The sequence below is a fragment of the Acartia tonsa genome, chromosome 4, assembly GCF_053477335.1.
Source record: "Acartia tonsa isolate MP-2025a chromosome 4, ASM5347733v1, whole genome shotgun sequence".
Lineage (NCBI taxonomy): Eukaryota > Metazoa > Arthropoda > Copepoda > Calanoida > Acartiidae > Acartia > Acartia tonsa.
The window spans coordinates 40,563,156-40,576,087 of record NC_137263.1 but is presented as its reverse complement, the minus strand read 5'-3'; the positions used below and the strand labels follow the sequence as shown (position 1 = coordinate 40,576,087).

General features: G+C 31.9%; 2 protein-coding genes across 2 annotated transcripts in view; one reads left to right on the top strand and one right to left on the bottom strand.

Annotated features, from left to right (window-relative positions):
- uzip (beta-pore-forming protein unzipped) overlaps positions 1–12,932 on the top strand; it is a 265,056-nt gene that overhangs the window by 19,500 nt on the left and 232,624 nt on the right. The gene's annotated exons all lie outside the window — the stretch shown is intronic.
- Positions 9,623–11,040, bottom strand: LOC145317174 (uncharacterized). Its single transcript, XM_080158124.1, has 2 exons — positions 10,833–11,040; positions 9,623–10,500 (listed from the first exon to the last, which is right to left on the bottom strand). Exons 1-2 carry the CDS (start codon positions 10,842–10,844, stop codon positions 9,898–9,900), a joined length of 615 nt encoding a protein of 204 aa, XP_080014250.1. The 5' UTR covers positions 10,845–11,040; the 3' UTR covers positions 9,623–9,897.

Here is a 12,932-nt window from a genome sequence, read left to right as displayed (position 1 = left end):
GCCTGAAATAATATTTTCCTACGTTTCCCATCCCTTATCCCTGGCTTTAAAGAGAATAAAAATATTACTGGAATTCCTAAAATTGTATATTTAAAATTTCGATTATAAAAACTACATGCCTACTTATTTAAACTATTTTAGTAATTAGGTATACCAAACTTTTATATGATTTTATATATGTTTTTATATATAATGAATTAGTGAGTTATAGAGCTGCAAAGCTTTTTCTAGTATGGATTCGAAACCGATTAATATCCGCTGGATTAGAAACGGTTCTAAGCCATACTGAAAAATCATGTTTCGTATCGTATTATATCCATTTTTCTACCAATATAAAAAAGTACAATCATAATATCAAAACCAGTTTTGCTAGCCCGTACCTTCGGCATCTCGGGGCTAAAAAAACTGGTTTTAATCTTAAATATAATTGTACATTTTTATATCCGTGGAAATCTGTTTATAGTACGATGCGATAAATAACTATTATTTTTCTTGTTGCATAGAAAAATCACGTGTTTTTATTTTTTTTTTACTTTCTCAAAACCACTAAATTTGGTTTCTTTAAAAATTGTTAAACACGGATGTTGTATTTATTAGATCATAGAAAAGTTTAGATGAATTGCATGTAGCTAATTCTGCCAAACCAGACTACAATTGAATTTTAAAAAGCAATATACTTTAAGTAAAATTCGAAAAATAAAGCTTTAAAACGTCATATCTATTTTAGAATGCATGCTACATTTTTGATAAAAATGACTTTATCTATAAAACTCAAATAATATTTTTATTATAACTTTTTAAACTAGGGTTAAAAATTATAATGCATATTATATGTAATTTAGAATTGAAAAATATGATTTTAAATGTAACTTATTTATTATATTGATATATTTATGTAAATTATTAAAATTTTATTTAAAATTATTTGTATGAGAAATATTAAATTTAATTGAAATGTCAACAGCCTAATTTAATTTGGTTTAGAACAAGGATGCTAACAACCCTTAAAGCGAACCTTAACAAATCAGAAATTCATACAAACGGACATTTATAAACTTAGAAGAACAACTTATTTTATATCTACATTATGTGCAACAACGTTATCTTATTTGTTGCAGTGTCTAAACTTTTCAACCATAAATTTTAATATGTGGTACTTTTGGTTATCAGCATTAGGGATGTATATCAATTTATGTTCCATATCTTATCCCCTAAGACCCCTGGGTTTTGTTACATCCGCAACTGATAATCATTGCCTTGCGTGATCTTATTTCATTTTCAGAATTATCACACTCAGTCAAAATTAAATCATTCAAACATTAAACAAGATTAGAAAAGGTCCATAGATTGAAGCAGTAATATTATAATAAAAAAAGATTGACTCCAGAAAAAAAGAAACCTCACAGACAAGCAAACAGACAGAAATACTTACAGACCAAGAACATTAGCTATAGAAAAAAAACATACAGAAAAAAAAACAGAAAGATTGTTAGACAAACATAACAAAAAAAGACAGACTGGCAGACAAATATAGCAAAAAAGACAGACTGGCAGACAAATATAACAAAACAGACAGATTGGCAGACAAACAAAACAAAAACAGACAGATTGGCAGACAAACTAAACAAAAAAGACAGACTGTTAGACAAACATAACAAAAAAAGACAGACTGGCTGACAAACATAACAAAACAGACAGATTGGCAGACAAACAAAACAGACTGACAGAGAAACATTACATAAACATACATACACTCTTACAGATATACAAACAAAAACAGACAGATACACCTTCAGACAAACAAACAAATGAAAGATAAGTAGACTGCTTGACATACATGACACACCAACAGTTAAAACTACAAACGCAGTTACAAAAAGACAGACAGAAATTAATAGATGGATACAATTATAATCAGACAGATAAATAGACAAAATTGTAGATATAGAACGTAGGATAGATTTTTAAAAACAGACAGAAATATAGAAAAGCAGATGGACAAATTGTTATACATCAAAGAAATCAAAATTGGAAGACATACATCTAGAACTAAGTTATAAACAATTTTTAAATTATTTGGTTTATAAATGAAATATAGTTTGAAACTTAAGGGAAGATCAAATATATGATCAAAGAGGCTTCAAATTAAACGGATTTAATATAATTAAATCATACTTACCCTTACTGGATTCTAATTAATTGATATTTATTTTTATAATTAACAGCAATGCTTTTACACATTTTGGTTGTTATAATGTTCTCCATTAGGCGAGGGGGCTTGTTTGCCAATGTAAACATTCTTATAAGCAATTAAACCTTCATAAGATTTTTAAAAGCGAAGCTTTTCTATAATTAGGGTCGGTCCGTCCGTCCGTCCGTCTGTACGTCCGTCCGTCACAAACGGATAGCTTTTTTCGTTAATTTAGGCAGGTTAAAATTGTTCTATCGATTTCAAACTTTGCATGGTGATTCCTTTAGTAGTTAGGAACGATTTAGAAAGCGTAACAACTCTATAATCATTACAAGAATGTCCGTACGTTCATTTTAAACATGTTGATTTTTTTACTTTTTTAGCAACAAATTTTTATGTGATCTAATCATCTGATTGATCTGATTTTTAGTATGTTGATTCCTGGGACAACAAAGTATAATGTTATAAGCGAAGCAACTCTATAATCAAGTCCTAAAAAATGTAAGTATGTCTATAAACATTATCCTGTATCAAGCAGTTTTTCAACAAATTTACTTACAATTTTGCTTCGACTATTATACATTTATATTTTGATTATTCAGTTTTGATACTATGTATATAAGTGTTAATGTCCGATTGTCCTACCGTTTCAGTGCTTCGCTTTTATGGATGTTGTCATCCTTGTTTTTCCTTTCTTTTTCCTTTTATAAACCAATTTAAGATATTGTTATTTATTCTAATTTTGCAGCTGATTTCTTGTGAATAGTCACATCAATCAGGGAGGGAGGGGACATTTGGCTGTCCCAAAAGTCTTATAATAACGTTTTCTTATTCGTTAGCTTAATAACCTTGGGGACTTTTATTGGATATTTGATTAGTTGGTCATTTAGTTGAGTGGCCTACACTACAGAAGGGGTAATTTTGTGTATCATCATTGGTTGGGGATATAATCAATTTATCGGCCATTGTCTTTTCCCTTTAGATCCCTGGACATCAATGCTAGTAGCAAAGCTTCTCTAAAAATAAAACACGTTTATCCATCCGAGATTGGCACATAGTTAATATGATTACATTTTTATATATATAGATTTTTTGATGGATTTTTAAAAAATTACGCAAAATTTAATGAGTTACCTTAAGAGTGTCGTATTTAATTATTTTTGAAAATATTTTACGAAGTAAACATTATGCTCTTTAATTTTATTATAAAAGAACTTTTTGTTGCTGCGCTAGTAGACAAAAATATTCTTGTTTTATATAAAATTAATGCAACAAAACAATTGCTGCGCAAAACGCTTAATCATTTTTCACGCGTAAAAAGTGTAAGAAAACGTAAAATCTATGGTTATGATTAGTGCGTTGAACCTAGATACAAATTACCTAAAAAAGGGCCTCTTTTCATACTAATTTACTACTTGTTCTTTGAAGTTTAGGTTCAAATATTATTTGCTTTTCTTATTTGTGGCACTTTAACTTTAACAAAGAAATTTCTGAGTTTTATCGTGGAAGCTTTTTTACTATGGAAAATTATAATTTTTATATATTGCGTTAGTTAAAGATTTTAATTAATGTACTCAGATTCGCAGCCTCTCTTTAACTAAAGTTAGTCCGTGTGTCAGACATTCTAAATCAAGACATTCACGCACAAAAAAATGAATCTATTGATCCTAAGGGAACGAGGGGACAATCGACCGTAAATTATATTGGTACCTATTGTTTTATAAACACATTTTCTCATTTGTTGGCTCAAAAAACAGTGTACAATCTTAAAAGTAGGTTCAAACTATTTCATATGTTAATAAGACTTAATTTTGTTTATCATCATTGGGGCTGTATATTAATTTTTATTCTTTATTTTATCCTTTTAGTTCTCTGATTATATTATAACAAATTAATTAATAGAGTTTTTTTTGTTAATCATTGCTTAATAAGATTCGTTAAGATATGTCTTATTGGACTTAGAATATTATTTTTTATGGATAACATTGTCCTTTTCTTGATAATTTTAACATTTTGTATTAATGTGATGGTTTTGTTATTGTATATAGATAGGTGTGGTTTTCAATGGTTTCATACTTCATTGATTTTTCATTAAAAAAATAAAAAATAATAATTTCATGTTTTATTTCCAATAGAAACTTATCCTGCAGATTGATGAGCAGTTGAAAGATTGATCAAACTAAACAACACAATAATTTTAAAGGGAAGCTTTTCTACAATTAGGGTCGGTCCGTCCGTCCGTCCGTCCGTCACGGATAGATTTTATCGTTAATTTAGACATGTTAGAATTGTCCTATCGATTTCAAATTTTGCATGGTGATTCCTTTCGTAGTTTGGTACGATTTAGAAAGCGTAGCAACTCTATAATCATTACCAAAATGTCCGTACGTCCATTTTAAACATGTTGATTTTTTTACATTTTTTTTTACTTTTTTAAATAGCTTTTTTTTCGTCAATTTAGGCATGTTAGAATTGTCCTATCGATTTCAAATTTTGCATGGTGATTCCTGTAATAGTTAGGTACGAGTTAGAAAGTGTAGCAACTCTATAATCATTACCAGAATGTCCGTACGTCCATTTCAAACATGTTGATTTTTTTACATTTTTAACAACAAATTTGTATGTGACCTAATTATCCGATTGGTCTGATTTTTGGTATACTGATTCCTGGGACAAAAAAGAACAATATTATAAGCGAAGCAACTCTATAATCAAGTCCAAAAATGTAAGTATGTCCATAAACATTATCCTGCTTCAAGCAGTTTTTCAACATATTTACTTACAATTTTGCTTTGACTCTTATACATTCGCATTCTGATTATTCAGTTCTGACATTATACAAGTGTTAATGTCCGTTTGTCCTACCGTTTCAGAGCTTCGCTTTTATGCATGTTGTCATCCTTGTTTAATAAATGTTTATTGCTTAGAAAGAAAGGGGGTCTACAAAAAATGTTTATTGAATTTATATTATAAATTATAACATGACGATGTTTAATGTATTGAAAAAATGCATTGGCATTAGGTGTTTCCTGTAAGATCTCGAAAACTACTTAAAATATAGATTTATATTAAATGTCTGTCGACCTTTGAATTATAATTTTTTATGTTTTTATATTAAAGCTGAATTATGAAATAGCCAGATTATGTGACTAAAATAAAAGAATTTTTTCTTTTTCAGCCCTCCCCCCTCCCTTAAGTGCTACTAGAGGCCTTTAAGGCGTAACCAGTAGCATTTATCATATATGTCATATTATATTGAATTATACATGCACGTATGTTATGTTATTATAGAAAATCTGCACTAGTAAAACTTGGTCAAAATTATAATCTAAACCTTGATTAAGATAAACTATTCGAAGACATGCAGCTACATTTTAGATATAATTAAAAAAAAACGCAAATAATTCTTTTCTACATGCACCATAAAGTCAGCATAACTTTGATCTTTCTTTCTGTAGGCATTCCTTTTCAACTAACTAAAGTTAATCTTATATGCTGCAAACAATGCTAGTTTTATATTTCTCCGCCTGTTTCAATGATATATACTTAAACTATTTTGTTCAAGATTTTAATTCTTTTATACATGTCCTTTGATGGTTATAGTTTATTCATATTAGGTTGGGGAAATCTTAATACCGGTTAGAATCTCCCTTCAATTTTTTTTTATAATTGATACTTATGAACTTTACATGTTTACTCAGACATTACAAATTGTTTTTATGTCGGTCCCTTAAACTTTCACAGAAATATCTATATTTTCTTATGATTTGTGAATTGTTAAATTCTAAAAATAATACTTATATACATAATTTTAAAGAGCCTACTTCAAAAGCAAATTGGCTCCGAAAAAGTGAAATAATAGTTTGCAAAAGACCCCTAAAACAGACAACTTTGTTAGTTGAAGTAAAAATTGTTAAATCTGGTGAGACTCATTAGCGTCGAATTCACTAGACTTATAGGACTTTGCCTTTTTTTTTTTTTTTTTTTTTTTTTTTTGGGGGGGGGGGTGGAAAATAGTCTCATATTATTGCAAAACTTATATGTAGCTTAGCCCAAAGCACTACCTATTTAATTTTGCTATTTTAAAGATCATTAATAACAAGTAATGTAATTGCTAAAAGATGGTTTTAAAACAATGCACATAGGGGCAACAAGGGGATTCAATTCACCACCCCCAAATCAAGTTTTAATCATTCTATGAGTATTATCATACCCAATGTACATCAGATTTCAAAGGAATCGTAGAAATACGCTTTTTAAGTAAGCTTTCTAATGCCTGAAAGTCAAGAAATGCAAAAATTTTCTTACAGAAAAAGGCATATTTTTTGTGTTTCATCAACAATTTTAAAAGTATTATAAAATCTCTTAGAATTAACGTAATTAGACAAAATAACTTCAGGTGAGTCATGAACTACATGTATTTTGACAATGTAAAAGAAAAAAACACAAATTAAAGAAATAAGTCCTAAATAATTCTAGTTGAAGTTAAGATTTTAGTTTTTTTTTGTTTGTTTACAATCAACATTTAAGTAGACAGTAAGAGGAAACATGTTTTCACAGGTTGCCACCGGCTAAAAATACGATATTTGATTGCCCAAAGACATATTATAATTGCCTGTACTGGTTTCATTTACCCCCCCGCGCCCCGTAGGGGTTTTTAGCGCGTTTTCTGAGGGTGGGTGCAAGAAAAGTTAGTAAGAAAAAGCGTTTAAATGTGCTTTTAAAGTCAAAACTTAAGATATAATTCAATTAAATAAAGACACAAAAACATAGTTATATTAGGAAATAGTTATTCAGACTTTGAATTAAAGTTAATAATAAATATTTTCAAGTTCTATTGCACTAAATGATGGGGAGGGGAGAGGGGGGGGGCTAAACCTCTTTATGGTCGAGGTTTTAATGTAACTATAGATTATTACAAATATAAGGGATTTAAAGGGATAATACAAAGGTCGATAAATTGATGTACATCCCCAATGATAATACACAAAATTACCTTGTGTAGATTAAAATTAGTATTTAAAGCGTTTGAACACATAACTTTAAAACTTTGGGGACTAGTGTTATAAACAGCCTAATGTCCCCTCCCTCACTGCAGAAAGGTAAAATCAATATGCAAATAACGTGATGTTCTTATAATCAATTGAAATTGGAATTAGCAAGTAGCCTATCCGTCTGTCATTTGGTAATGCTTTGTTTTAAAATTATGCAGTTACATGGTCTTTATGTTTAATATCTGCAGTTTTATTTAGGAAGGACATTGGGCTGTTAATTACACTAGTCCCCAAAGTTTTATAATAATATTTTTATATTTGTTGGCTTAACAACTTAAGGAATTTTTTTTATTGGTTGGTTCATTACGTTCAGTGTCAAAACGTTTCAACCACTAATTGTCATCTACAGACAATTAATTTTGTAATATAACTTGGTGTATCAATATTGGGGATTTACATACATTAATCAGACATTGTTTTGTCCCTTAGATCCCTGGGTGTTTATCTATAATACAAAGTAGATTGATGTCTATCCGTCTGTCTGTCCCTTAAAATTAAAGTAACCACTGCACTGAACCGATTGGATTCTAATCTTCAGGGAATATATCACCCTCAACCCTCCCAAAAAACAAAAAATCCCCGTCAATTATTTTAGCCTATCCGTCTGTCTATTGGTAATGCTTTGTTTTTATATTATGTAGTTACATGGTCTTCATTTTTAATGTTTGCAGTTTTATTTAGGAAGGGAGGGGACATTGTGCTATTTAACACTAGTCAAATTAGTTTTATAATAACGTTTTTATATTGGTTGGCTTAACAACGCGACGTTAGGAATTTTGTTTGATTTTTTATTGGTTGGTTCATTAAGTTGAGTGTTGAAACGTTTCAACCACTAATTTTCATCTACAGAAAATTATTTTTTTTGTAATATAATTTGCTGCATCAATATTAGGGATTTACATACATTAATCAGTCATTGTTTTGTCCCCTAGATTCCTGGGTTTTAATCTATAATACAAAGTAGCTTGATGTATGTCCATCTGTCTGTCCCTTACGATCTTAGTAACCACTGAACCGATTGGATTTTAATCTTTAGGGAATATATCTACTGGTCCTGTAGTGGTTTTAAGGTATTTTCTTGGGGCGTGGGACACCCTCAACCCTCTAAAAAAAACAAAAAATCATTCTCAATTTTTTTATGCAGTTAATTTAAAATGTAATGGTTGCAGCACCAGAGGTATTTTTTTTTAATTACCTCTTGGGGCAAAGCCCATAGAGGCTAGGGGCGAATTTGCTAGTCTATAATACAAAGTAGCTTAATGTCTGTCTGTCTGTCCATCCCTTAAGATCTCGGTAACCACTGAACCGATTGGATTATACTTTTCAGGGAATATACCTACTGGTCCTGTGGTGGTTTTAGGCTATTTTCTTGGGTGGTTGGACACCCATAACCCACCCAAAAGCAAAAATCCCCCTTATTCTTTTTTTAATGTAGTAGTTGCAACACCAGATATACTTAATTTTTTTCTAATACCTCTTAGGGCAAAGCCCCTAGAGGCTAGAGGCAAAGCCGCTAATATACATATAAACGGTAAACAAGAATCTTAATATCATTATAAATATAGATATTAGTTATAAAAATTGATGTCAATCATGCCCACATTTAAAATGAATTTATTTTTACTTAAAGTGAAACTTGTAGCTTGCTAAAATAAGGATTCCCCATCCACTCCCTTTACACCATCCCCTCCCCTCCTACTGAAATGAATTTCCAGACCCCAACAACCCTAATTTGACACTTTGAACACTAAAATCGATCTACAATTGACATAGATACACTTTCAAGGGCCTAAAAAGCTAGTTATAGAGTAGCTGCGCTACTGAAAAATTCTCAAATTTCTCTGATAAGTTTAGAAATGCATTCCCTGACCTCAAAAACCCCTAATATGACATTTTGAACACGAAATTCGGGCTCTAAATAATTAAATCCCCTTGTTTCTGGATTTGCCCCAATGTGCAATGTATTGTTAATAATAATTGTTTTTTTCTCTCTAATTTATTGGCTTTGAAACTACTTTGTAAGAGTTTCCCAATCGATTCAGTGACAAGTAGGATCATTTCGTACAGACAAACAAGAGATTCTACCTCTTTCATACGCCCCTAGAGTCCTCTAGGGGTTTTTGAATGGGGGGGGGGGGATAGTTGAATTCGATAACACTTATTTTTTGTAAGATGATTTTTTTCTAAGGATGATTTCACTTGGGAGGGTGGAAGTATCCTCTCCCCAAATAGTTATAAACCTTCCTAGGCCCTATGAGAAGCTACTCTGTAAGTCTACTATATTGACTTAGTGCAGCGGTTAGCAAGATTCTTCGTTACAAACAGACAAATAGGCAGACATCATGTTACTTTGTTATAATGATATAAAACAAGACAGTTTTAAGCAGTATGCTATTTATTTAAAAATTTTGATTTTTATCACAAAAACTACATTCTAAAGATATGAAAATATATAATCATATGGTTACATTGTATCGCATAAAAGTATATACTAACACATAATTAGAAAATATGATCACATGGGTTTACGTTTACGCTACTGTGGAAGAAGGTACAAGGTACAAAAAAAAAATTAAATCAATTTTCAAAGAATGAATCCTGATCTATTATAGAGCAGTGTGGGCTGTTTAGGGAAAGGAAGGTGGAGTAAGTTTAACCCCAGTATCCGTATCCGTAGTGACGGTATCCACCATAGTAGCCGTAGGGCCTATAGTAGGAGCCGTAGTATCCGTACCAGGGGTCAGCCTCAGCGGCGGGGGCGGCATCGGCCTCTCTCTTCTTTCTGCCCCAGTATCCGTATCCACGGCCGTAGTATCCACCATAGTAGGAATAGGGCCTGTAGTAACTGCCATAGTATCCGTACCAAGGATCGGCCTCAGCATCAGCATCAGCTGTGGCTACGGGAGCGGCCTCAGCCTCCCTCTTCTTTCTGCCCCAGTATCCGTATCCGTAGTGACGGTATCCACCATAGTAGCCATAAGGTCTGTAGTAACTGCCATAGTATCCGTACCAGGGATCGGCCTCAGCATCAGCATCAGCAGTGGCTACGGGAGCGGCCTCAGCCTCCCTCTTCTTTCTGCCCCAGTATCCGTATCCACGGCCGTAGTAACCGCCATAGTAGCCATAAGGTCTGTAGTAACCGCCATAGTATCCGTACCAGGGATCAGCCTCGGCATCAGCGGTGGCAGCCGCGGTAGCCTCAGCCTCGGCCTCGCAGGACACGAAGGCCACGCCAAAAACAACAAGAGCAAGTGCCTGAACAAGAAAATAAAATTAGAATAGTTTAAAGAAAATCAATACTATAACTATAAAATTTTGGATTCATTAAAGAATATAAAAAAGACATTTAACTTTTGTAATTAATACAAACGCACATTGTAATCAATGTTAGAGGGTAAAAATTCAAAAAGTGAAAAAGCATGTTATTTTGACAAAATAAGATTTCAATACAAAAGATATGTATGTCATTGAATTGAACAAAGAAAGTATTCGGGCCTTAAAAATTTATAAAATTATTGCAAATTATTTTGATTGGATTACTTATTTCAATTTGTGCTTTAAATGTATATGATGTGTAATATGTATACCTTGGTAAGCATACTGGAAAGTAGACCGCCCTCGGGTAGGAGCTGCAAGTCAACTATGCTTCCGTCACATCATACATCTCCTTATATACCATCAGATCATCTTCCTATGCATGGGGGGTTACTACGCCACCATGCGACCAAGCTGGCAAGCCACGATGCCAGCGATGGATATTGTCGCCATCAGACCATAAAACTAACCTCCTCTTCATCCCCCTTTCTCTCTTCATCTGTCTATTATATATTCTAAATATCGATTCCCCTTCCCCTCCCCTTCTCCCCCCTCCATTATTGTAACCCATGCCTTTTTGCCTAAACATCTTTTTGACCACCTCCCCACTAACTTAATTACCTTTCCTTACTCTCTCCACACAGAACTAATTTACGATTCCCACTTCCCCACGATCAACCTCCCCCCTTTCCCCCTTACACAATAAAAATACTTTAATTGCAGTTAAATTTGACTTTTTAAAACAAAACTTTCTAGATGAGCCAAATATTTTACATTTCAATAACTTTTTAGATATAATTGTTTATCTGAAAAAAGTATTTTTTGTCATTGCCTCTAATGACGAAAGATGTAATTATTTGAACCAAAAACTAAAAGTCTAACATTAAATTAATTAAATGGTGAATCAGATCATTTATGGTTTTATGTCGAATTAACTTTGATTAAAGCTATCCTTATTTAAAAGTAACAGGATGAGTGTACTGATGGATCTATCTAACCACTGAACCGATATGGTAATTCATTTCACTATAGCTTCTCATAGGTCCTAGGAAGGTTTATAACTATTTTGGGGGAGGGTTCTAACACCCTCAAAAGAGAAAGACCACCAAAAAATACGTCTCCCAATTTTTTTAAAAACAAAATTGAAATTGGGGCGGTTGATAGATAGTTATCGGTGGATACACACCTTAAAGTATTTAGTACAGGATAAATTCCAGTCTCATGAAAGCCGGAGGCTTGGGCTAAGATAAAATTTCAATATGTGTGTATTTACTTTTTATTGTCCTATTTCTTTAAAACCATACATAAACCCCCCCCCCCCAAAAAAAAAAAAAAAAAAAGAAATTTAGAGGAAACAATAACATCGAATTGGAACATTGATCTTAGATAAGAAGGGACCTGCAATATTTAAAAAATTTCGCCCCTATTTTTTATGTCAAAGCAGCTTAGAGTGACCAATAATAAATGACGTCAAACAATACAAGTAACCAATGATAGGCCAGTATGCATTTTACAATTGGGCTATCACAATGTATACTGAACTGTAATTGGTCATTTTCATTGTATGACGTCAATTTTTATAAGGCACTATAAGCTGCTTATTTTATTTCTGAATAAGTCAGAGAGATACTTTGAAATTGAAATTTGATACCTTTTTTCTGATTAAAAAACATTATACGGGGTAGAAAGATGAACAGTCAAAATTGTTAATATTCTATGGACAATTTATGAAATCAAACAAACTTCGCTCTATTGTAAACTAAAATAAATCTTCCTTGTTTAAAATACTTAAATGCTAAATTAATGAAAATGCATAAAATAATCTAAAAATTAAGACCAATCAATAAATTTTCTGCTAAAATATAAAACTGCATTGCGTGCAAGTAATTTTTAGTAGCGAAACTCTTTTATTATTCAATTCTTTGTGGAGATTTCTCTGGCCAAATAAAGTCTTATATTTAACTTATTAATTATTTTCCATGATGGTATGGACAAGATTTAATTTCTAATAGATGTTTCTTCTGAAAATTTCTCGGACTAAAAAAAATGTAATGTATATTTAGATTATTTTGTCCGTACGTCTATCCATAACGCAATCAACCAATCTTATCTTAATTAGAAGAAATGTGTTTTACTTGAATACTTCAATAATTTCTTTGAATATTGAATAGACCCTAGAGGGTGGGTTTCCTCAAATCACAAGGACCACTAATCAATTTTAAATGCTTATTTTAGGTTAGGTTGAATAAAAGAATGTGAGATCTGAAGGTATAGCACTCTGAAAGGACAGGGTTCCACAGGTCTAGTTCGCATCACAGGGGCCAATAACATATTTTTTTCTTCCTTTCAAAATTTTAAAACGTTGGTGGTGG